The sequence below is a fragment of the Mauremys reevesii genome, linkage group 25 (assembly GCF_016161935.1).
Source record: "Mauremys reevesii isolate NIE-2019 linkage group 25, ASM1616193v1, whole genome shotgun sequence".
In the NCBI taxonomy this organism is placed as follows: domain Eukaryota; kingdom Metazoa; phylum Chordata; order Testudines; family Geoemydidae; genus Mauremys; species Mauremys reevesii.
The window spans coordinates 21,459,273-21,483,216 of record NC_052647.1 but is presented as its reverse complement, the minus strand read 5'-3'; the positions used below and the strand labels follow the sequence as shown (position 1 = coordinate 21,483,216).

Below are 23,944 nucleotides of genomic sequence, written 5' to 3'. Positions count from 1 at the left end.
ATTCCCAGGCTTGCGGCGCCTAAGCTGATTGGCACTGCAAGTCTGGGAGGCAGGAGAAGTGAAGCAGTGACAGCGTGCTCGGGGTGCTCGTGCTCATGCATGGAGCAGGGGTGAGCTGGGGCGGGGTGGGTGCCTTAGGGCGGAGGGGGGGGAGCTGATGTGGGGGGGCCCTCAGGGCGAGGGCGCGGGGGTGGGGCGCAAGGTGGAAGTTTCTCCTAGGGCGTGACACATCCTTGCACCGGCTCTGCTTGTCACTGAGGGAGGGAGGGAGCCCCTTGTGCTGTGTATTCCCTGGCTGTCCATGAGCACAGCTCAGCCCCCCCCCCCGGCCAGCTGTGCTCATTGGGAGCTGCTGTGCAGAGGCGGGGGAGTCAGTTCCCCTTTGTGGGCAGCAGGAGCTGAGCTGTGACTAGGAGCTGGAGGGAAGCAGCATCTCTCTGGCCTGCGAAAGCGGATCCAACCCTGCTGTGCCCGGCCCAGGGGCTGGGAGGTTCCACGCTGCTGGGGCCGAGAAGCGAGTGCTCAGGGGAGGCGTGCGGCTGGCCGTGGGGATGGCTGTGATGATCAGGGTGAGTGTAACCGGCTGGCCTTGAACCTGGGGTGCTGGGCTAGAAGCAAGGGCTCTGCTGTTGGAGCTGCGGGAGTAGCTCTGTTAGCTGGCAGCAGCAGCAGTGGCAATAGGTTGTTATCTTCGCTTCGCCCAGCCATTGGAGGAGGAGATTTTCCAAGCATGTTGTGGGGGAACCAGCTAATGAGATTTCACAGGCTGAAAACAGCCGATGAGAGAGGCAGGCTGGGCTTGTGCTGCCCTGGGCTGGGGTTTGGGGCACTGGCCCCAAGAAGTCACTGAATCTCTTGGTCTGCACTGAAAGGTTACCGTGGCCAAGCTCCCAGTGAAAACTCACCCCTGGCCCGTGGGGCACGGCCGACCTCCCGTCACTGGAGACGCAGCCGAAGAGCTGCATGGGGAGGGGGGCGCAGAGCCCCCCGGCTGCATCGGGGGGAATTGGGGAGAATGACGTTCCTTCCTTCATCTTGTCTATCCAGACCCTGAGCTCAGTGGGGTGGGGCTGTTGGGGGGAAGGGGGAACACAGCAGCCAGGTGCTAATAGCAGCAGCAGCCCCTCCAATAACAGGTGGCTCAACACCCCCCCCCACGCCCCCAATTTTCAGATCCGAGGTTCTCAAAACTTAACACTTAGGCCCCTGGTCAGGCTCAGCTGGCTCGGAGATAAGTCAGCAGCAAGCCACGCCGGCTCGGTGCTATAGCAGCAGCAAACCACGCCGGCTCGGCACTATAGCAGCAGCAAGCCACGCCAGCTCGGAGCTAAAGCAGCAGCAAGCCACGCCGGCCCGGCGCTAAAGCAGCAGCAAGCCACGCCGGCTCGGAGCTAAAGCAGCAGCAAGCCACGCCGGCTCGGCGCTAAAGCAGCAGCAAGCCACGCCGGCTCGGAGCTAAGTCAGCAGCGAGCCACGCCGGCTCGGAGCTAAGTCAGCAGCGAGCCACGCCGGCTTGGAGCTAAAGCAGCAGTGAGCCACGCCCGCTCGGCGCTAAAGCAGCAGCGAGTCACGCCGGCACGGAGCTAAGCCAGCAGCAAGCCACACCGGCACGGAGCTACGCCGGCTCGGCGCTAAGCCAGCAGCGAGCCACGCCGGCATGGAGCTAAAGCAGCAGCGAGCCACGCCGGCTCGGCGCTAAGCCAGCAGCGAGCCACGCCGGCTAGGCGCTAAAGCAGCAGCAAGCCACGCCGGCTGGGAGCTCAAGCAGCAGCGAGCCACGCCGGCACGAAGCTAAAGCAGCAGAGAGCCACGCCGGCTCAGCGCTAAAGCAGCAGCAAGCCACGCCGGCCCGGCGCTAACGCAGCAGCGAGCCACGCCGGCTCGGCGCTAAAGCAGCAGCGAGCCACGCCGGCTTGGAGCTAAGCCAGCAGCGAGCCACGCCGGCACGGAGCTAAGCCAGCAGCGAGCCACGCCGGCTCGGAGCTAAGCCAGCAGCGAGTCACGCCGGCACGGAGCTAAGCCAGCAGCGAGCCACGCCGGCTCGGCGCTAAAGCAGCAGCAAGCCACGCCGGCATGGAGCTAAAGCAGCAGCGAGCCACGCCGGCTCGGCGCTAAAGCAGCAGCGAGCCACGCCGGCTCGGCGCTAAAGCAGCAGCGAGCCACGCCGGCTCGGCGCTAAAGCAGCAGCGAGCCACGCCGGCGCGAAGCTAAAGCAGCAGCGAGCCACGCCGGCTCGGCGCTAAAGCAGCAGCGAGCCACGCCGGCTCGGCGCTAAAGCAGCAGCAAGCCACGCCGGCACGGTGCTAAAGCAGCAGCAAGCCACGCCGGCTCGGCGCTAAAGCAGCAGCGAGCCACGCCGGCACAGAGCTAAGCCAGCAGCGAGCCACGCCGGCTCAGCGCTAAGCCAGCAGCAAGCCACGCCGGCTCGGCGCTAAAGCAGCTGCCAGGCCAGCTGCTTCCCAGCCCCAATTTCACAGCAATGTGTGGGATTACGAGGGTTTTGTCATTAACTCTCATCACCCAGCTCTGCTGCGTGGCCTCCTCCCTGAACACCCACTTCTGCCCGATCCCAGACCTGGCCACCCCGTTGCACCCTCTGGCGCTACCATGGGGCGGGGGGCTGGAGCTCCCGTTACTGGAGGGGCTGCTGCTCTTAGCACCTGGCTGCAGGATGCTTTGTGCCCCCGGCTCCCCTGAGGGAGCTCGGAGCTGCCCCAGCAGCCCTGGCGCTGCAGCATCCTGCCACATCAGGAAACCGCCTTAGGTTTGGCACTCTGCCTGTCCTGCGGCCTCCCAGCGTAGGGTGGCCACTTCCCTTTGGGGTAACCTGCAGGATGTTCTCCTACCCCCCAGCACAGGGTCAGCGTGGCACGCAGGGAGCCGCGTGGCACGCAGGGAGCCGCTTGGCTTTATGACACCACACCCTAGATGCAAATTTAGGGAGGGAGCCATTCGGTTTCCCCATTTACCCACAGGGGAGCCAGAGAGCAGATGCAGATTAGCTGGGCAGCAGGTAGGTGCAGTGGCGCACGCCGCCTCCACTTCACCTGCAGAGGGCGCCAGGAGTGTCTGTTCCCCAGGCCGGCTAGCGGTGGTGTGGACGTGCAGCGCCCGGCGCCGGCGCCCACTCACAGACCCCAGCAGGGTTTGCCGCAGGGAGCTCGGTGCCTGGGTCTGCAGCATGTTCAGGCCGGGCAGGTCCCTCCCAGCCCCACCACGTTTCACAACCCGGCAGTCTGGCGGCCGAACCCTGGGGGACGGGGCGGGGTTTGCAGGAACAAGGGGCAAGTGCTGGGGTGGGAATTCAGATCAGCCCTGGGGCCTTTCTCCCGACTCCCCCTCCCTCTCCCCCGGGCCTTGGGGCCTTTCTCCCAACCTCCCTGATCCCTGGGGCCTTTCTCCCTCCCCGCCCCCAGCCTTGGGGTCTTTCTCCCGACCCCCGCAGCTGGCTCCTTTGCAGAAACTCGGCCCTCTCCCTCCTTCCTATTTTCCAGCCCGAGGTCGTGGCGCTTGGTCTGGTGGCGCCCAGTGATGAGCTGCCAAAATCTTAACAACGGGTTCCCTATAAAAAGTTCTGATTTAAGGGATGTGCGACAGCATGTATTTTTTGTACCAATAGGGTTACCATATGTCCATATTTTCCCAGGAAGTGATTAAGAACCGAAAAGCCTGACATGTCCAGGAAAATACAGATGTATTTTAACCCTACCTAAAGTTCTTTTTTAAAAAGATGGGGCTGAACTAGAAATGAGCTCCGTTTCACATGTGTGGGTGGTGATCAGGGACAGTCTCAATTTTGGGGTCTTTTTCTTATATCGGCTCCTATTACCCCTCACCCCCGTCCCGATTTTTCACACTTGCTGTCTGGTCACCCTAGGGTGTGCACATGTGTGGGTCCGAGCTGCTCCCGGCCCCCTCATTGAAGCAGGTGTGCAGGGTTACTGCCCTGGGAACTGCAGGGCACCAGTGGATGTGGGGCTGGCTGCAGATAGGGGCGTGGGGCAGGGCTAGCTGGAGGCAGGGAGTGACACGGGCTGGCTGTGGGCAGGTGATGGAGGGGGGCGGGCGGCGGGTGGCGGTGGGCAGGGGTGGAGGGAAGGCGGGGAGGCGCAGACACTCACGGGGCGGGGAGCAGCAGGAGGCAGCCGGGGACCCACCAGGCAGCAGCAGGAGCCCCAGGGCCAGAGGTCCAAAGAGCAGGAGCAGCAACAGGGCCAGGAGGCAGCTCACATGGCTCTCAGCACAGCAGCGCCCCGGCGGCCGGGTGGAGGAATTACAGGCTTCCCAGGCAGAGCCCATCAAAGCTTCCCTCGCAGGGAAGCTAGTTAACAAGCGGTTCTAAAACCGCTTCTAAATTTAACAACGGGTTCGCGCGAACCGGTGCGAACCGGCTCCAGCTCACCCCTGGTGGCGCCCGGTGCCATTGCTGTAGTTGTTGCTGTAGTTGTGACAACCCCCAGCCTGGTGGGCCCAGCCAGGGCCGGCTCCAGACCCCAGCGCGACAAGCAGGCGCGTGGGGCGGCACTTGCCGGCAGGGGCGGCAGGCTGGGCCGGCGGACCTGCCGCAGTCATGCCTGCGGGAGGTCCACCGGAGCCCCGGGACGACCGGACCTGCCGCAGGCAGGACTGCGGAGGGGGCGCTCCTCCCGCGGCTCCAGTCGACCTCCCGCAGGCGTCACTGCGGACGGTTCGCTGGTGGCGCGGGTCAGCTGGACCTCCCGCAGGCATGACTGCGGCAGCTCAACCGCAGCCGCCGGACCAGCGAACCGCCCCGCAGCTGCGGGAGGTCCAGCCGAGCCGCGCGACTAGCGGACCCTCGCCAGTCAAGCCCGCGGGGGGAGCTGCTCCGGGGCGCCGGAGCGCCTCCCGCGCATGACTGCTTGGGGCGGCGGAATATGTAGAGCCGGCACTGGGCCCAGCTCAGAGCCCGGGGGGGCTGGGTTCCTTGGCAAACACTGCAGGGTCCTAGAGTGTGGGGGTCTTGCTGCCCCAGCTGGGCTCAGACCCCAGGGCTGCGTACCGCGAGTACCGTGACCCGGGCTGGAACCGGCTGCTGCTCCTGGCTGCGCTGGGGAAGTGCCGGTTAGCGGCACAAGAGCCGTGCGGGGGCCTGGCAGCCGCGCCCTCCGGGGCACAGCCCCTTGGGTCTCTGCTGACCCCGGCGCCCCCGAGACGGGGGATCAGAAACCAGGACATTGTCTGGCTCCGTGACTGAACCGGGGCGGGGGGCGGGGTGGGTGTCGCACCCTGTACCAGAGCCAGGGTCAGGAGCCAGCATGGACTCACTGCGGGGGTGCTCTAGTGGGGTGGGATAGGGTGCGGGGGAGGGGAGGACTCCGGGTTAGATGGACCCATGGCTCTGCCTGGGCATGGCAGGCAGGGGAGCAGTGGGTTCTCAGGGAGAAGGATCTGATCTGGGGCACTAGTGGTGGAAGGGCCAGGCTATTGGGCCCATGGGGCTGATCGGGGGGGGGGGAGGGATACCGGGCTGTTGGGCCCATGGGGCTGACCTGGGGATGGCGGGGAGGGAGAGATACCAGGCTATTGCACCCCTGGGACTGATCGGGGGTGGGGGGAAGGAGGGATACCGGGCTATTGGGTCCCTGGGGCTGACTGGGCGGGAGGGAGGGATACCAGGCTGTTGGGCCCATGGGGCTGATCGGGGCGGGGGGGGAGGGATACCGGGCTGTTGGGCCCATGGGGCTGACCGTGATGGTTTGGCTCTCGCTGGCAGATCCCAGGCCTCGCCAGCGGGTGGGGGGCTCTCTGGTGATGCTAGCGCAGGGGTCGGCAGCCTTTCAGAAGTGGGGTGCTGAGTCTTCATTTATTCACTCTGATTTAAGGTTTCACGTGCCAGTCATACATTTTAACGTTTGTAGAAGGCCTCTTTCTCTAAGTCTATAATATTTAACTAAACTATTGTTGTATGTAAAGTAAATAAGGTTTTAAAAATGTTTAAGAAGCTTCATTTAAAATTAAATTAAAATGCAGAGCCCCCCGGACCGGTGGCCAGGACCTGGGCAGTATGAGTGCCGCTGAAAATCAGCTCGTATGCTACCTTCAGCACGCGTGCCATAGGTTGCCTACCCCTGGGCTAGGTTGCGGGAGGGGAGAGGATGCCCCCTAGGCAGAGACACCCCCCTGAGCCTGGGACCCCAGGTTGGGAGTGGGGGGGAGAGTTGCAAAGGGCTTTGCAGCTCTAATCTCGCTGCACTGGGGCAGGAATTTCTGCTGCACCGCCACCAAGACAGGAGAGGGGGTCGCAGCCTAGAGCCCGTGTCTGTGCAGAGCAGGGGAGGGGATTAAAGAGCTCGGCTCCATGGGGCCTTTCTGGAGATGAAGAGATCCGGACACACCCAGACAGGCCTCTCGCCCGGCCCTGCCCAGACGGGCGCCTCTCACCCAGCCACACCCAGACGGGTGCCACTTGCCCCGGCCCTCCCAGACTGTGCTGCACTCAGACGGACACGTGTTCCCCGCCACACATGCTAACATGCAACCCCCACTCATGTTCACATGCAAGGGCAAAAATACGCTTACACACATGTGTGCACTGTCCCCCAAGTGCTGCTCAGTCTCACCCCATAATCCCCTGCTATCCCACCCCTGGGCTCCCCCACACCCAGCTCTGCCGGTGCCCCTCAAGCCCGACCCACAGCCCCCAACATGCATTCGTTTGGCTTGCTGTGACGGCCCCGCATGTTCAGGGTTAACTCCCTCTTGGTCTCTGAGTCCCTTCACGGCTGAGCCAGGCGCCGCCGGCTGGTGGGGGCCGTGAGCAGCACACGCCCGCACCCAGGGGACTTGTTCTGTCCCTGGCCCCGTGGCCAGTGCACCTGGGTGCTGCAACCAGGGAGCTGGTCCCGGCCTGGCATAGACCGGCCCAGGAGGCTGGACGCTGGCTAGTGAGGCTCAGGCCTGGATCCTGCCTGTGCAGGCGGGTCAGGCCAGGGGGGCTGGAACAATGTGTATAGTGGGGGCTGAGAGCCATTGAACCAAACTGTAAGGCCTGTATAGGATGGAAACCACTCTGAGCCTGGGGTGAGCCCCCCCCCCCCAGTTCCAGCATCTATAGGCCATAGGGTGACCAGATAACAAGTGTGAAAAATCGGGGGGGGGGGGAATTGGCACCTGTATAAGAAAAAGCCCCAAAGATCGCGACTGTCCCTATAAAATCGGGACATCTGGTCACCCTAATGGGCCAGGCCGTCCCCCAGGCTGGTTTAGTGTGTGTGGGAGCCTGGCGCCCCCTGGTGTCCCGCTGCAGGTTGCAGCTGCTGCTCCCAGAGCCTGTGGTTTGGGAGCTGAACGTCGGATCCCTGCGGGTGATGGGGAAACTCCCCCTCCCCATTGCAGACGTGGCTCCCGCTGGGCCCCCCCCCCCCATGCTGCTCCTAACGCTCTCTCCTTGTCTCTTGTCTAGGGAGCCTGAGCCGGGCGGCCCCGCTCCCCGCCATGCTGCGCGCGCCCCCCGCCATGATCCAGCCGCCACTGGACATCAAACACTTCCTACCCTTCCCCATGGAGGCGCAGCCAGCCGTGGGCCTGTTCCCGGGATTCAGCACGGTAAGGCCCTGGCTGCCATCATGCCCTGCTCTGCAGGCTCGGGTAGGACTCTGCCTCACTTCTCCGCTTTCCCCTCCCCCTGTCCAGGGCTGGGGAACCCCTGAAAGCAGGGGAGATGGGGATGCACCTGGGCGGAGCGGGGAGGGACAGGGATCCTGGCCCGTGGCAGGGCTGGGGGCTCTGAGAGATACAGCTGGGGGAGTATGCCCAATGGTCTGTGATGGGATGGGATCTGAGTTACTACAGAGAATTCTTTCCTGGGTGCTGGCTGGTGGGTCTTGCCCATATGCTCAGGGTTTAACTGATCACCATATTTGGGGTCAGGAAGGAATTTTCCTCCAGGGCAGATTGGCAGAGGCCCTGGAGGTTTTTCGCCTTCCTCTGCAGCGTGGGGCACGGGTCACTTGCTGGAGGATTCTCTGCAGCTTGAGGTCTTCAAACCACGATTTGAGGACTTCAATAACTCAGACATAGGTCAGGGGTTTGTTACAGGAGTGGGTGGGTGAGATTCTGTGGCCTGCGTTGTGCAGGAGGTCAGACTAGATGATCATAATGGTCCCGTCTGACCTTAAAGTCTATGAGTCTCTGAGTGTTAGAGCACGAAGCCCCACCAAGCCCTGCCCAGGCCTCACAGACAGACAGGGATGGATTTACCAAGGGCTTTAGGTGCCCGTACCCCACACATCCCCTCCCCCTCCAGCATGCCCATGGTCCCCTGCCCCACCCCCCATCAGAGTGCCCAGGCCCCACGGGTCCCCTGCCCCAGGGGTGCCATACCTTGTACATCCCCTGCCCCCCAGGGGGTGCTGTTGTATTAGTTTAAATGGAATATAGGGGTCCAGTGAGTGCAAGGGGTGAGCAGGGCCGCCCAGAGGATTCAGGGGGCCTGGGGCAGAGCGGGGGAGCTGCGGTGCTTGTACTCAGCCGGCGGCAGTCCGGGTCTTCGGCAGCATTGCAGCAGTGGGGGGCCCTTCGGTCGCTCCGCGTCTTCGGCAGCACTGAAGGCCCCCCCACTGCCAAAATGTTGCTGAAGACCCGGACCGCCGCAGGGCCAGGGCTCGCGGGACCCCTGCAGGGCCCGGGGCCTGGGGCAAATTGCCCCACTTGCCCCCCCCGCGGGCAGCCCTGGGCGTGAGCATGCTCCAGTCTGTGTCCAGCATCCGACAAGGTTCGGGGTTTGGTTATCAGAGCTCTCCCCTGGGCAGTGCCATAGCAAACGCCCCGGGAACAGCCCGGGAAGCCTGTATGAAAGCCCAGGGGAAGAAGAAAAGCCAGGGAAAGCCTTTGAGCTGTAAGGTATTAGAGGCTTTTCTCAGACCAGCGCCCCTTGATGCCCGGCCCCAGCCCTTCAGCTCCTGGACGGACCAGCCACGGGAGTAACCGGCCTTTGGCCGGGGGACGGAGCCGCCGGCTGAGCTGGGCTGGAGCTGCCGCTGCTGTTGTTAAAGTCCCATCCCGTTTCCCTGCAGACAAAACAAAACATAACAAAACAAACGCCCACAGAAGGAAGGAGAGCAGCAGCGTCTCTCTCCTGTGCAGTGTTACATCCTGGCCCACGGGCTGATGAGCCAGGCCAAGGCCCGGCAAACGTGGGGCATTGCTCTTCTCTTCCCCAGGGCACAGGCTTGCAGCCGTGTTGCAAAATACAGTGTCTTGGCAGCCAAGCCAGACTCTGGTGAGCCAGACGGGAAACAGGGAGGCGAGGGAAGAGGAGCAGGAAGATGGGGAAGGGAAAGAGACACATGGCAGCAGGGGGCGCGGGGGGCAGGCACAAAGTCTCGTGTCCCATGTGGTGGTTGGGATTTAGCTGGAGGTGTTGGTGGCAGTGGGTCCCCCTCTGGGTATGTCCACGTGCCCCGGCCCAGGCAGCAGGCAGTGGGTCCCCCTCTGGGTGTGTCCACGTGTCCCTGGCCCGGGCAGACAGGCAGTGGGTCCCTCTCTGGGCGTGTCCATGAGCCCTCGTGCCAGGCAGACAGGCAGTGGGTCCCTCTCTGGGCGTGTCCATGAGCCCGGGCCGGGCAGACAGGCAGTGGGTGTCCCCCCCCCGCCCGGGCGTGTCCATGTGCCCCGGCCCAGGCAGACAGGCAGTGGGTCCCTCCCAGGGCGTGTCTACGTGCCCCAGCCCAGGCAGACAGGCAGTGGGTCCCTCTCTGGGCGTGTCCACGTTCCCCGGGCCGGGCAGACAGGCAGTGGGTCCCCCTCTGGGCGTGTCCATGAGGCCCCGGCCCAGGCAGACCCGCTTGCGCTAACGAACAGTGTGGACAGAGACTCAGGCCAGCCACCCGAGCTCAGACCCACGGGCTGGCAGGGCTCAGGAGCCTGAAGTGCCGCCCGGTGCCCGCACACCTGTGTTCAGCGCACACGAGAGCAGGGCTGCCTGGGCTGCGGGCTGGCTCCTGGCTCGGTGTTGCCGTGGCCTCTCTGGCCCAGGCTGGCTGGGGCGTCTGTCAGGATCGGCAGGGTGCTGGTGGGTCCCATGGCAGCCAGGATGGCACCGCTCGCCCCTTCCCCTCCTTTCAGCCAGTTACGTCCATCCGGCCCCACCCCCGGCCTCCAAAGGCTCTTCCTTTACGGAGCCCAACACTAGGGAGTGGTGGGGGGGACTCGCCAGTGCCCCCATTCATTTATCCACCACTTAGGCCTAATTTCCGACACATCAGTGCTGGGGGGCTGGTTTCCAGCCCCACGCGGCTCCGGGTCCCGGGCGGGATCTTCACACGCCCTGGAGTTTGATCCAGGGGCCTGGTCAGTCCAAGCCAGCATCTCGATCGCCCTTGTTCAGCCTTTCCCATGACTGGGATGGTTGTGGGCATTCATCCCACTGCCCTGCCCTGCCCTTGGGGGAGCCCTGTCCCCAGACCAGCCTGGCTTGGCCCATAGCCTGGCCTCAGCTGGGACCCGGCTGCACCCCCTTGGCAGAGACTCACCCAGGACCCCAGACTCCAGCTGTGGGGAAGGTGCTGCTGGCACCGCGTGCCCTGGGCTGGGCTCCAGGGGGCAGGGCCCCTCGCCCAGCCCCCCAGAGCTTTGCTGTGGCACATATCCAGTGCTGGGGTGATGGGACATTGCTGAGTCACGCTCAGCTCATAACACCCATTGACTGGAGCCAGGCTCCCCACAATTGTTCCCAGGCTGCGCCCCACAGGGAGGGGGCAGCCGACAGCAGGGAAAGGTCCCCACCCTGGGATAACGCTGGTCCAGAACCCTGAGGGCCTGAGAAGCCACGGCCAGGGCCCACTAGCCACCCTGGTATTTTATAGCCACAGGAGGCAGCTAGTGTCTGTCTGTCTAGTGGTCGGTGCCGGGGCAGTGGGGCTAGGACTCTGTGCCCGCCATGCCTGACTGGCCTTGCCCCTCTGTCCCCAGCTTGGGGCTGGGGTTGACCCCACAGCTCTCTCTCTGCCAGCCCTGGGGTGCCCTTGCCAGCCTGGTCCAGGTCTGTGGGGCAAGGTGGTCCCAGGAGGGCGCAGTGTCAGCCATGGGACACCAAGCAAGCATTCTCCTTTGGGTGGAGCATTGGCACTTTAAGGGGGTGTAGCATTACCTCATGCCCGCTATCTGGAAATGAGCCCTTTAGAGGCATGAGGGCCCAGATGCCGTGGTGACAGGCAACTCAGGGAGAAGGGACTTTGGCAATCTGGCTTCCACTTCAAATACCCTGTTGGAAGATGGGCAAAAAATACCCAACACCTGTTTGTTAGACAACTGGAGAGCAGGACAACTGGGTTCTATCCATGGGCGGGGAGTGGGGGCTCATGGGTTAGAGCAGGGGGGCTTGGCATCCGGACTCCTGGGTCCTTTTCCTGGCTCTGGGCGGGGAGTGTGGATTAAAGTGGGGTGGGGGTGTCTGGGAGTCGGGACTCCTGGGTTCAATTTATGGCTCTGGAAGAGCAGTGGAGTCTGATAGGTTAGAGCGGTGTGTGTGTGTTGGGGTGTGGGGGGGGCTCACTTTACTGATTAGAGGTGGGATAACTGAAGCACGTAGGTTTGGCACAGTTAATCTGAAAGGTGATGTGGCTGAGTGGATAAGGCTTGTGTCTGCTGTAATAAGAGACTCAGATTCGGTTCCCAGCTGGCTTCAGCTCACCTTGTGTAACCTCGCTAGTAGCATCGCTAAAATGGGAGTCTAATGCTGGTGAATATTGAGAACTGTTAAGTGTGCAGAAGAATCCCTAGGAGTCAGTAGACGTGAGACCAGAACTGAGGCCACCTGGCTCCCAGCTTAGTGTCTGGCTCAGTGTGTGCAGAGCCCTGCTTGGCATTGGGGCAGAACATTCACTGTGGAGTATTTTACAAAACCCAGTTCCCTTGAGGGCTCCAGCCAGGACTGGAACAGTAGAGGTGGGGGCTGCGGTTCAGGAGAGGGGGCACTGGCAGGGCTGGGGGCATTGTGCTGGATCTGTTCCTAGGGTCCCCGTGAAGTAGACGGGCCTGCCATGCTCTCCAAACTGGCTTGCAGAACTTAGCCTGAGGGCTTGGGCTGCTGCTGCTGCCCATCACCCTCGTCTCTGGGCATCTGCCGTCCGCACCACACAGATCAGCAGCTGCTGGGGCACCTTACTGGGTCTGTCTCTCCTTTTCGGGGGGCTGCTTGGGGTGGTCTTGGAGTGTTTGTGTTCTGGGGTCGTTTGGTTTGGGTTTGGTTTAAAAAGTTTTAAAGTCCCTTTGGACTCTGCTGGCCTTCCCGTAGCGTGCGTCCAGCCACCACTGAAATGCAGCCGCCTCTGGGATGAGTGTGGCACAGGCAGTGTTCAACAGACGCAACGGGGGGTCCAGCGTCCCTGTGGAACCCCAGCTAAGTGGGAAGGCAGAAGGGAGCCCGGGCCCTGGGCGAACACCGAGCTGTGGATCTGGCCCAGCTTCAGAGCGGGGATGAGAGGCGGCTGTGTTGGGTGGCTGAGGCTCAGGGATCGGAGGCTGCCGGACGTCTGCCCATAGAGTTAGTGCAGAGAGCTGAGCGCTCCCGAGCTCACTGCTGACCCCATAACCGTGCAGCAGCTACTGCTCCGCTGGGCACAGGAGCCGCAGCACGGGGAGAGGCCACTGGTCTGGGATTCCTGCAGCCGGGGACGGGAGCATCCTGCTGTCCCTGGCCGCCAAGCTTAGGGCAGCTCCCTGGGCAACATTTTATGTAAGGAGAACGTTTGTATGTTTGCACCTGATTTGCATATGGGCAAAAATGGGGGGCGGCTCCTGCAGGGGACCAGGTCTGGGGCAGTTCTGACTCCCTGACGGCCCCAGCAGCTCCCGGCTCATTTGGTCCATTAGTTCAAAGCACTGGGGGGAGTTTGTGATGTAGGAGCTGGAGCTGAGACCCCCCCCCAGCCCACCCCACTGCTGAACGTCCCTCTATAATCCCTGCTGCGCTGGGCTGATCCAGGCGGAGACCAGCAGGCCAAGGGCTCTGTGTCTCATTAGCGACGCCCCGAGGCAGCCGGTCCCCCACGCTGACCTCCCCCCTGGATAGAGCTGGCTCTCAGGAAAGACCCATTTATTAAACCCGGTTCTGCTCTCTGGGGAGCTGGCCCAGCCCGGCCTCCGCTCTCTGATCCCAGCAAACCGCTAAGGAGGGGCCCCTCCCTCTTCTGAACGAGTTGTCAGGACTCACCCATTAACCAAAACACTCAGAATACACCAGTAAAACAAACAGTGACCTCACCTCTGAACACAACCCTCCCCAAAGCACAGCCACTTCACAGGCTGTCTCCCCGGCCCAGCCCAGCAGGCTACCACCTTCCGGAGGGGAATAGCTGCAGACAGCTGGGTGCTGGGATCACAGAGGATCATCCTCGAGCAGGCGACAAACCACATGGCACCCCAGCTGCGCACAGGTATCTGTGACCGGGCTGGGGCCGAGGCTGCCGGGCTCTGGCTGCAGGGTGCAGCCGGCTGTTAAAGGCCCCATCGCCAGTGTAACGATGGGACTGGGCCCTCTGCAAGGCAGGAGCCTGGGCTCTCTGGCACTAAAAGCGCAAGCTGCTGCCACTCGAGTTAAAGGACAACACCCAGCGGCAGATTCCTAAACCGCCCCTTGCGATCTGGCCGCTGGAAAGGGACGGAAACCCGTCTGTCGTCATGTGGGGCAGGCAAGCACATAACATGGCAGCGCCCCCTGAAAGGCAGCATGGCAAAGTGGGTGCAGCTGTTTTAGAGTCCTGGGTTCTCTCCCTGAAGTTACCTTGTCCAGCCCCTCAGCTGCCTCCGTCGCAGAGGGGGGCTCTGGGGATTGGTGGTGAGGGGTGCAGAAGACTCGAGCACAGTCTGGAGAAGGGCTGGGAGTTCACTGCTCTTCTCCAGGCTAGGGGCTGTGCGGAGCAGTGGTGTAGCTAGGACAGGAAACCTGGGTGGGCCCCGACTTTCAGGTGGGCAGGCAATGAAGGGGGGTAGGAGGGATGGGGGGCTTGCCTCCCCCCACCCCCTCTACCGCTTAGCAGGTGCCAGAAGATGAGGCTGCCCGGGGCACACTGGCTGCAGGGCTCACCCATGGGGCAGAGAAGAGTCCCACTACGGTTCGAACTCCGGCCACCCCTCCTGCCCCGGCTCAGTGTCTGTCTGCCCAGCTGGCCGCTGCTCCGGTCTCCGGCCCCAGCACTAGCCCTACCCAGACCTGCCCTGACAATCTCCCCCCTTCCCCACCAACCTGGGACAACTCCCTCCCTCCCAGTCTGTGGATTTGGGGGGCTTTTGCCCTGGTTTGGGTGGGCCTGGTGCAGAGGAGGACTCTCCATCTGTAGGCATTTCACTGGGCCTGCACGACAGCCCTTGACTGATGCACAAGTGTCATGAGCGCTGTCTGACCAGCAGGGAGCCTCGACAGCCGCGTGCCATGGGAAACCGCTGGATTCGCCTTTTTACACTTTGTGAAAAAAGAGAAACATCTGAACCTTGTTTAGCGAGTCTCCATTAGCCAGCTCCCTGTATTCACCGAACTGGGGCTGACAGCCTGGCTCTGGGCAGCAGGACTTGGGCCGTCAGCCCTGGGTGGCAGGGTTTGGGCCATGGGTCCTGAGCAGCTGGGTTCAGGCTGTGGCGCTCCGGGCTCCAACTGTCAGGTGAAGGCCGAGCCCTGCCGTGTGAGGCTGACAGCAGGAGCCCCATGGCCCAGGGCTGAAGCTCTCCGGATTATCTGAATTTTTGATGATCCGATCTGGGCCCGGTCCCCTTAGATCGGACAAACGGGGTTCACGGGGTTTCATTGGTCCCTCCCGTATTGTGGCAGGGAAAGTAAAGTTCCATGTTTCATTTTAATTGTGGAAAAACACAGATTTTTATGGTTTTTTTCAATCTGAGATTTTTTTTTTTTAATGATGGAAAACTGGGCTCCCTGCTGATCAGCCACCCTGTGTGTGTGTGTGGAGGGGGGGACGGGACTGTGGTACCCACTGGAGGGCTGCTGCACGCCCTGGATTTGGCTCAGCCGCCTGAGAGCAGGACCTGCCTGCCGCTAACTCCCCTATCCTCACAGCGTCAGTGGCCTGCCTGCTAGCAGGGTGCTGCCAAGTTCCTCAATTGGCTGGGGAGGGGGCAGCACGGCCCGGCAGCTTTAGGCAGCGAGGACCCTTCCTGTCTCTCTCACTTGTGCTGAGGCCTGGGAGCCCCTGGCTCGGTGTGGGGAACCGGCCAGCCCCACACAGGGAGGTCTGGGAGAAGCATGCGTTCATCAGGCCTCAGCCCACGGGAGGGGCCGCTGTTGCTGTAGATCAGAGGCCCATTACATTAGCGGTTATGTATAGATTAAAATAATATATGAGCTCTTGGTGTAGCAGATGCCTGGCTTCCACGAGGGCCTGATTAGATCATTATGGCACCCGGCCGGCTCCCCGCCCAGCTGTGCTAGCTACACCTGAGCTCCCCCCTCTCCAGGCACCCCAGCAGGAGCAGGCTGCACCCACACAGCAGAGGGGCCACAGAATGACTCGGCCCGTCCTCGTCTAGTGCGTTGGGGGGAGCCCAGGGCCCCCTGCCGTCTCAGGCTGCTGCATGGCAGGGGGGTCCCGGTGTGGGTCAGCGGGGTGGGGGGGTGTAGGGAGCCGGAAGCTTGGCTCTTCCAGCCTGAACCCTCCCTCCCTCTCCCCGCTGGCCAGCTGCTGGTAAGTGGCTGGAACGAGGCCCTTGGGGGCTGGCACTGCCCAGGCTGGTTGAAGCCAGAGGCAAAGTGTTTGGCGAAATGGGTTGAGCCCTGTAGGACCCCCGCCCCCCGCCATAGGGACCAGTCCCGTCCCCGCAGTTAACCCACGTCCCCCCTGGAAAGGCCGGCAGGCCTCAGCCGCCATCTGGGCCAGGGCTCTCAGGCCCCCAACATTGCAGAGGGATCGGGGGCCGGTTCAGATGCGGCGGGGGCAGTTGGGGTCCAGCAGGGGCATTGCCCCCCCCCCCCCCGCCAGCGCAGCTCCGGTGGGGCGGATTGTAGCGCCCGGTCTCCGTTCAGTCCCGGCCCGGCTGGACTGTGCCCCGGGGCTGGCCCGGGCTGAGCGCTCACCGCCCTGCCCCGGGTGCCCCCGTGGGCGGAGCGCACGGCCCGGCCCGCGGCTCCTGCCCCGGGCGGAGCGCAGCTGGCGGCGCGCCGGGGTGGGCGCCTCTTGCTCGCTCCGCCCCGGCCCGGCGGCCCCGCCCGCTGCCGGGCTGCGCCGGGGACTCGGCCGGGATCAGCGCCGCGGCGGGGCTGGGGAGCGCGGCGTCGCCCCGGCGGGCGCGGTAAGGGGCCGCGACGCGACGCGTTGCGGGACCGGCTCGCCGGAGGCTGCTCCGGGGAGCGCGGCCCCGCGGGGGGGCGGCAGGTGTCCCGGACTGGGGGGGGGGAGTCCGGCTCCCGATCCCCGATCTCCTTCCCCAGCGCGTTCATCCCCCCGGGTCCCTGCCCAGCCCCGCAGGCCGGTCCCCCGCGCCCTTCTCCGGCCCCCGCTCCGCCCTCCCCGGCTCCCCGCATCCACCTGCGCCCCCTTTCCGGGTCCCGCAGCCCCCCGCTCCCCTTGTACTCCTCCCCGCAGCCCACTGCGCTCCGTCTGCCTCGCTGCAGCGCCCCCTGGCTCCCCGCAGCCCCCCCCCCCCCAGTTCCTTTCCTGATGGTTGTTTTGCTAATTTATTTCTGAGACGCAGACCGTGTTTCCCGTCTCCCCTGAGCTCGGGTCAGCCGGGGTGTCACCACCCCACACCCTCCTCGAGGTCCCTTCACGGCGACCTCCAAGCGCTAGGCAGCCCCTCCCGCAGCAGCACTACAGACTGCCCTGAGGGGATCCCCCCACTCCCACAGCGAGGTAGGGATCCCCCCACGGCAGAGCCCTCCCAGCTCCCTTAACAGCATCCAGCAGCTGGTCCCTAGCTGTATCCGTGATCAGCCCAGCGGTTTGGTGTCTGGGGGGTGGGAAGTACCTTTAACTCCCAGGAAGCCCCAGGGGGTGCTCGCCGGTTCCACTTTCCTCACAGCCCCCTCTGTGGGTTTTCACTGCCTGCCGGGAACCAGGGGCTGGGGGAGGTTTGTAAGCATGCGGTGATGCACTTTGCTTCACGGCCCCCAGGCAGATGGAGAATTGCCCCTGTTTTACAGCTAGGGAAACTGAGGCACAGAGGTGGACTCACCCAAGGTCACTCAGGTGATACTGACCTGTCAGGGTGCTGAGCACACACGATCTCAGCTGTAAGGGGGTGCAACCCCTCTGGAAATCCATCCCTGGGACCCCCTGAGCATAGTGATCCCCAGACCCCTGCCCTAGCCACTGAACCCCACTCCCCTCCCAGAGCTGGGAACAGAACCCAGGAGTCCTGACTCCCGGTTCCTTCCCTAAGCACTAGACCGCACTCCCCTTCCCATAGGTAAGGCTAGAGCCCAGGCATCCTGGCTCCCAGCCTTCTGCTCTGTGCAGTGACAGAAGGTCTCAGAGGCGAGTGTGTGAGGAACGTGCTGGGGGGGGGGGCTCTGTGTGAAAGTGGAACCGCAGGGGGCTTGTGGGGAGCACTTGCCAAGAGGGGCCTTTCCCAGGCGGCCGTGCGAGCCCATCTGGACGGGCGTCTCTGCTAAAGCTCTTGAGAGCTGGCAGCCCTGGTGGTAATTCCCCTCCCCACCCCCAGAGGGGATGGCTCCTGCCCCTCGGCCAGGGGCTGTGCGGGGAACTGCAGCAGATCCCCCCCCCCCCACGAAGGAGCCATTATAAACCGGCCCAGTCCCTGCTTGCTGGCAGCAATTCCCCCGACTCTGGCTCCTGAGAACCCAGACGCTGCGTGACGGGTAATTGAGCGCCAATCGCTCCGGCCTGCTGGCTCCGCGTTGCTGTGCCTGCTTTTAGAGGTGGGGTGAACTGAAGCCGAGAGAGGGGAAGGGATTGGCCAGGAATAGAACCCAGGAGTCCGGGCTCGCTGCTCCCGCGCCATGGTCTCACACTGCCTGTTACGCAGGCTCCTGTCCAGGGAATCCCAGGCCAGACGGTCGGCCGGGGGAAGAGCTGAGGAGGCAGAGCGATGCAGAGAGGCGGCTCCGGAGCTGCAATGGAGGATGCTCTTGCGCCGAGAGGGGCTGGGGACAGGAGCAGACAGACAAGGCAGAGTGCAGCAGGGGCGAGTCCTTGGGCCGGGTTCTTTGGAACAGGGGCAGGGCAGGAGATGACTTGGGCAGGGCCATTAGCGCATCTAATCATGGCCAGGAACATTCAAGGAGCTGCCCTGCTCCGGCCTGGGAGACGGGTCAGCGCCAGGGGAGCTATTCCTGGCTCTGGGTTTATTCCAAGCCATTATCGACTAGCCCTGGGGGTTTGCTTGCTGGCTGTCGGTAACAAGATGTAGGCACATCCCCTCCCCGGTGGCCAGCACCGTGCTCCATAGGCTGCGTGATGCCTGTGGCCCTGCTCACGGAGCCAGCCGCTGGTCTCCATTCTGCTGCCCCCATTCCCAGGGCTGGGTTTCTGCTGGGCGGGAGCGTGGGAGGGGAATCGTCACGCGCTTCCAGGCCCCCTTGCCGAGCTGTGGAATCCCGAGGGCTGTTAATAATGAGATGGGCTGTTTTAATGTGCCTGTGAAATCTCACCAGAGCTCGTGGCTGTTTGTGCCCCAGTGAAATGCAGCCACCTCTGGGGTGGAGCTCTGCAGACAGCAGCGAGGAGAGGGGGAGCCTCTGGCAGAGCAGGCAGGGGCAGGATTCAAAGTGGGCCTCCTAGGTGTGCCCTGACTCTACCAGCCTGTGCCACCCTGTGGAACTGTATTTTGCTAATCCACTCAGGGGTGCCCGCACCAGGCACTGACCGAGAAAGACAGGCCCAGCCATGTTGGGGGGAACTAGCCTCGCTCCCTTAAAGCAAGTGAAACCAGCCCTCCCTCCCATGCCAGCCTGTCTCCTCCCACTGCCCAGGAAGCCTTATCTGATGGCTAGAGCACAGGGCTGGGAGTCAGGACCCCTGGGGTCTATCCCCCGTTCTGGGAGGAGGGTGAGGTCTAGTGGTTAGAGCAGGGGGCTGGGAGTCAGGACTCATGGGGTCTGTTCCTGGCTCATGCTGTGACTATGACTCATCTGTCCCAAGGGGGTAACGGAGCCTCCTGGTGTCAGAGTGCAGGGCTCTGCTTCCCCGTTCGCAAAGTGCTGTGAGGGCCTGTCCCGGATCCCAGGATCGGTGCCACACCCCAGCTTTGGGACAGGCCCTTGGAGGGATCCCTTTAATGTGCTGGACTCCCAGGGGGTCTCACTTCCTCCAGGGCACCCATGGGGCCTCCTGGCCTCCTGAGACTGACCCTCGGGGCTCCAGCCCACCTGGTGCAGCCGGGTCCCCTCCTCAGGGCCGGACGCCCCTCCCCCAGCCCAGCACGGGAGTCCTCAGCCCGGGGCCCCGCCAAGCTGTAGGTCAGGCGCTGTCTGTCTGCCTGTCTGCCCTCCTTGGTGAGAGCCTCGACTCCCAGCAGCCAGCTCGTATCCACACACCTTCCCTGTCCTTTGTTCTCTGCTGGGTCTGTGCCCAGCTTCCCCAGGGGTGGGGGTGGGGGGTGGAATCCATCTCCATGGGGCGCTGGGTGTCAGCGCCCTGGGGTTTGGCTTCGCCATTGTCTTCACGGATTCTCCATTGATAAGGGGTCGCCTCAGCCAGTCCTTGTTAATGGCCCATCCTGGCTCAGGCAGCCGGCGACATTGGTACCTAGGTCTCCCTGCCTGCCCTAAGAGCAAACAGTCCCTTCCCCTACTGGGTAGCCATGTGAAATACAGGGGAAACTGAGGCACGCATGGGGCCTCCTAAAAACATTATAGAAAATTCCCCCCTTGGGGCTCTGAGCCGGGCGGGGAGGGGGTTTGAGCTCAGCCCTAGGCTGTTTGCGGGACTTGGGCCACACTGCTGGGCTGGATGGGGGGACAGCAGCCCATCCGGTGAGGTTTGAAAGTGTTTGGCTGCTAATCGAGACGTGGCAGGAGGCTCTCCCATGGGAGCGAGTCCAGGACTGGGCCGCCATGGCTAAAGAGAGGAGCCCTAGGCTGGATTTCACCGTCACGGAAGGACCAGGGTCCTCTCCTAATGGCGGGTGGGAAGACAGGCAGGGCTGTGGGAGCTGGCTGCCCCTGTGATACTAGCATCCAGGGGGCTGCCACGGGCTGGGCCATTGACACATCCTGGCAATGGTAGGAACAGCCCAGCCCAGGTGGGTCTGTGCAGGAACCTGCTCAGCCTGTTCCTGGTGGTACAGTCCCTGTGATATCCCAGCTTGTGTGGGTAGGAGACGTGCCGCCCCCTAGGGGCTGGGCCTGCTACTGTGCTGTGGAGCTGGAGGCCTGGGTTCTAGTCCCAGCTAGGGCTGGTAATGCCTGGGTGGGGCCTGGAGCATGCGGGACAGTTAAATCAAGGGGGGCTGAGACTCTCGGTAAACCCCTCGTCTGCCCAGGGGTGGGGGCTGTGACCCAGTGGCTTAGGGCAGAGCTGACAGCGGGGCAGGGGTTAGTTTCATGCTGCGGGGACAGACCAGGAAGAGCAGCTGAGTCTTCCCAGGGTGGATGGGAGCTCGGCACCCCCTGGCTGGCGGTTAGGGCAGGGGCCATGTCAGGACTCCTGGGTTCCCTTCCTGTCTCTGCCACTGGCTTGGGGTGACCTTGGACTGTGCTTGGGACTGAGAGGTGGAGGACATGGGCATGGGGGCCGGGACTGCTCCTCACCCTGGCTGAAGAGGATGTTGGTGTGGGAGCAGAAGGGCCAGGGCCCCCAGTGGTGCTGGGCTTGGTGCAGACGAGGGGCCGGAAGCCGTGTGGGGAGCTTGGCCCTCGGGGTGCAGCCTAGCAGGGATCCCCTCCCAGAGGCTGCAGTCGGTGTGAAAGGGCCTTGGCAGCCCCGGAGCTTGTTCCTTTCCCTGCATTGCAGGTCCGGGGCCTCCAGGCTTTGCTGCCACACGTGTATCCCCCTCCCTCGGCAGCCAGCGGGCGTCCCTCCCTCAGGGCCGGATCCTCTCACCCCCGAGCGGCCCCACTGCAGGGGCTGGCTCTGCAGGCTCCCAAAGTCACCTTTCCAGGCTGCACCAGGCTGACAGTGCATCTCCCACATCCGGTGCAGGTGACTCTGGCACAGGCCTCAGTGCTCCTGGGGTGGGGGGGAGCAGAGCCGGGGCTCCACAGGGCAGGGCACGGGGAGAGCAGAGCTGGGGCTGGAGGGGGGAGCAAATCTGGGGCTCCACAGGGCAGGGTAGGTGGGGGGAACAGATCTGGAGCTCAGCAGGACAGGGGGGAGCAGAGCTGGGGCTCTGTGGGGCAGGGGAGCAGAGCCAGGGCTGCATGAGACAGAGGGGAGTAGAGCCGGGGCTCTGTGGGGCAGGGGACTGGAGCTGGGGCTCGGTGGGGTGGGGAGGAGCTGGGGCTTGGCGGGGCAGGGGAGCAGGTCTGGGGAGCGGAGCTGGGGCTCTGTGGGGCTGGGGCTCTGCGGGATTGGGAGGCGGAGCTGGGGCTCTGCGGGATTGGGGGGAGCGGAGGTGGGGCTGGGGCTCTGCGGGATTGGGGGGAGCGTCGCTGGGGCTCTGCGGGATTGGGGGGAGCGGAGGTGGGGCTGGGGCTCTGCGGGATTGGGGGGAGCGTCGCTGGGGCTCTGCGGGATTGGGGGGAGCAGAGCTGGGGCTCTGTGGGGCTGGGGCTCTGCGGGATTGGGGGGAGCAGCGCTGGGGCTCGGTAGGGTGTGGGGGAGCGGAGCCAGGGATCCATTGCAGGGAACATACAGGGCTCGTTGCTGAACATTCCCCCTCCCCCCCAACCATGGCTCTCTTTGTCGTCAGCCTGGGCTGTGGCCAGCTGGGGGGGGCAGCTTGGTGGGGGGGGGGCGCAGGGGGCGCTTGAGTCGGCTCGACCCACAGGCTAGATGAGGTGGAAGCAGAAATCTCTGTTCCCTGCCCATCACCCCAACTAGCGCTCTGTGGTGGGGGTGCTGGGAGGGGCGATCCATGGGGAGCTGGCTGTGCTGGGGAGGATGGGCTGGGTGGGGCCTCTGACCAGATAAAGCCCCTAATCCCCTGGGAGGGAGCGTGCAGATGTTTGCTCTGGCCCTGTGCCCCGTGGCTCAGCGCCCCCTAATCTGCTGTGGGAGCCCGGTGCCGGATTAGCTGGGTGGAAATCCGCCTGCCGTGGTTAACCCTCGGTGCTCCCGGCTCTGCCCATCAGCAGGACCTGAGGGGGTGCGGGGGGAATGAAAGGGTAGGAAACAAGTGGCCAGGGAGCCAAGGGGGCATGTGCAAATTACCGCCCAGAGTTGTGCCCGTAGGCAGCACCCTGGGCTCAGGACAGCAGGAGCCTGCAGCGAGACGGCCCCTGGGTCCTGGCCCAGAGAGTGCCAGGCCTGTACCCAAGCTCTGCTGGGGGGGCTTGTGGCGGCTGCCCTGCAGCTCCCCTCGCAGAGGAAGGGTGGCCTTGTGCCTAGCAAGCTCCTCTGTCCGTTTAGGAGACCTGGGTCAGTTCCCTGGTTTGCCGCACACGTCCTGTTCGAGCTTGGCCAAATCCGCCCCATTGCTCCTTTCCAGAGTCAGCCGCCCCATGGGGCCCTGCAGCAGGGTCACACAGCGGGGCAGTGGCAAGAAGGGCACCCAGGAGTCCTGACTCATCCCTGCTCTAACAACAAAGCCGCACTCCCTCCCCTGCTGGGCATGGACTAGAAGCCGGGGTCCTGGCTCCTTGCCTGCCTCCCTGCCCCAGTTAATAGGTCTCTGGGTCGCAGCTGCTTATCTGGTTACAAGGAACGTGGCTGTAGCTGGTGGGATGTGTCGGGGGGGATCTGGGCTGTGTGAGTGAAAGCGAGGGTCCCAGCGTGGGGTGGGGTGTGAGCGCGGCGGGGTGCCCAGCGTGGGGTGGGGGCATTGTCCTCCATACAGTACAGGGTCGGGCTCTGTCGGTTCTGTCTTATGGCCCCTGTCACCCTGGTGTCTGGATGCCTCACAGCCAAACGCTCCTGAGAGGCTGGGCTGGGCAGGGCTGGGCTGAGCTAGGCTGCCCAGGGCTGTCATCCCCATGTCCCAGCGGGAAGCCGGGTCCCAGAGGGGCCGCCCAAGTCTCCACGGCCACAGGGGCAGTTGGTGGCAGATCAGGAAGTCGAACCCGCTGTCCCACGGCCCAGGCAAGTCCTCTAACCACTGGGCCAGCCTCCCCCCAACTCCCTTTGTCTGCACCTTGCCCTGAGGCTGGATCCCTCCTCCCCCCCCCGGGTTCATGACCAGATCTGGGGGCTGAGCGGGAGCTCAGAGGGGTGCTGGTGACCCAGCCGGGTAGTTCCCCTCTCCGCACAGCCAGGCCAGCCCCAGCCAACCTCTTGGGGCTGCAGCTGAGGCTTAAATCCCTGGCTCTGGTTGTGCAAGGACACGGGTGCTGCTGCCGCCCCTTCCTAACGCGGAGGTGCGAACCCTGGGGGGAGGCTCGACTCCAGCTCGAGAGCTGGGCCCAGCCCCCATCCTCTTGGCTGGCTCCAAAGCCTCTTCACTTCCTGTCCTAAAGTGGGCTGGGGTGCTGCTGGCAGTTGTTTGAACAGCTGCCCTGTGAAGCGAATCCAGCTCCCAGGGCCTGGGGAGGAGAGGAGCGAGGACACTCTGCCCCGAAAGCCGGGGCTGGCCCTGAGTTCAGCCCTCACTGCACGTGAGCAGCAGAGCAGCCCCTCTCCCCCCAGGCGGCTGGGAAGGGCAGGACAGGGCCGAGAAGGGAAATTCCTCTCCCGCTAGCGAATGCTGGAACAGTTGCCGGGCTTGGCTGGGAGCACGATGGCTCAGCTGCCCTGGTGGCCTTCCAGCACTCAGCACAGGGGAGATCGCAACTGCAGGGAGCCGAATCCATCGCCTGCCCCAGCCCCTCCAGCTCCTGGGGCCACTCGGCCTCCACGGGCAGCTCGTGAGCTAAGCAGGGCACCTGGCATCCTTGCCTGCATGGAAGACCTAGGAAAACCCAGTGCTGGGGGCTCAGCAG

General features: G+C 63.8%; 1 protein-coding gene across 3 annotated transcripts in view; it reads left to right on the top strand.

Moving 5' to 3' along the window:
- Window positions 1-447: 447 nt before the first annotated feature.
- ZNF385A (zinc finger protein 385A) overlaps window positions 448-23,944 on the top strand; it is a 54,108-nt gene continuing 30,611 nt past the window's right edge. The window contains exons 1-2 of one of the 3 annotated variants that reach the window (XM_039513759.1): window positions 448-569; window positions 7,424-7,566. In XM_039513759.1, coding sequence (XP_039369693.1) covers window positions 7,456-7,566 — 111 coding nt within the window. In that variant the 5' untranslated portion in view covers window positions 448-569; window positions 7,424-7,455. Of the gene's footprint in view, window positions 570-7,423; window positions 7,567-16,191; window positions 16,261-21,052; window positions 21,072-23,944 lie in introns of those variants that run through there. The other 2 variants (XM_039513757.1, XM_039513758.1) reach the window with 2 other exon arrangements.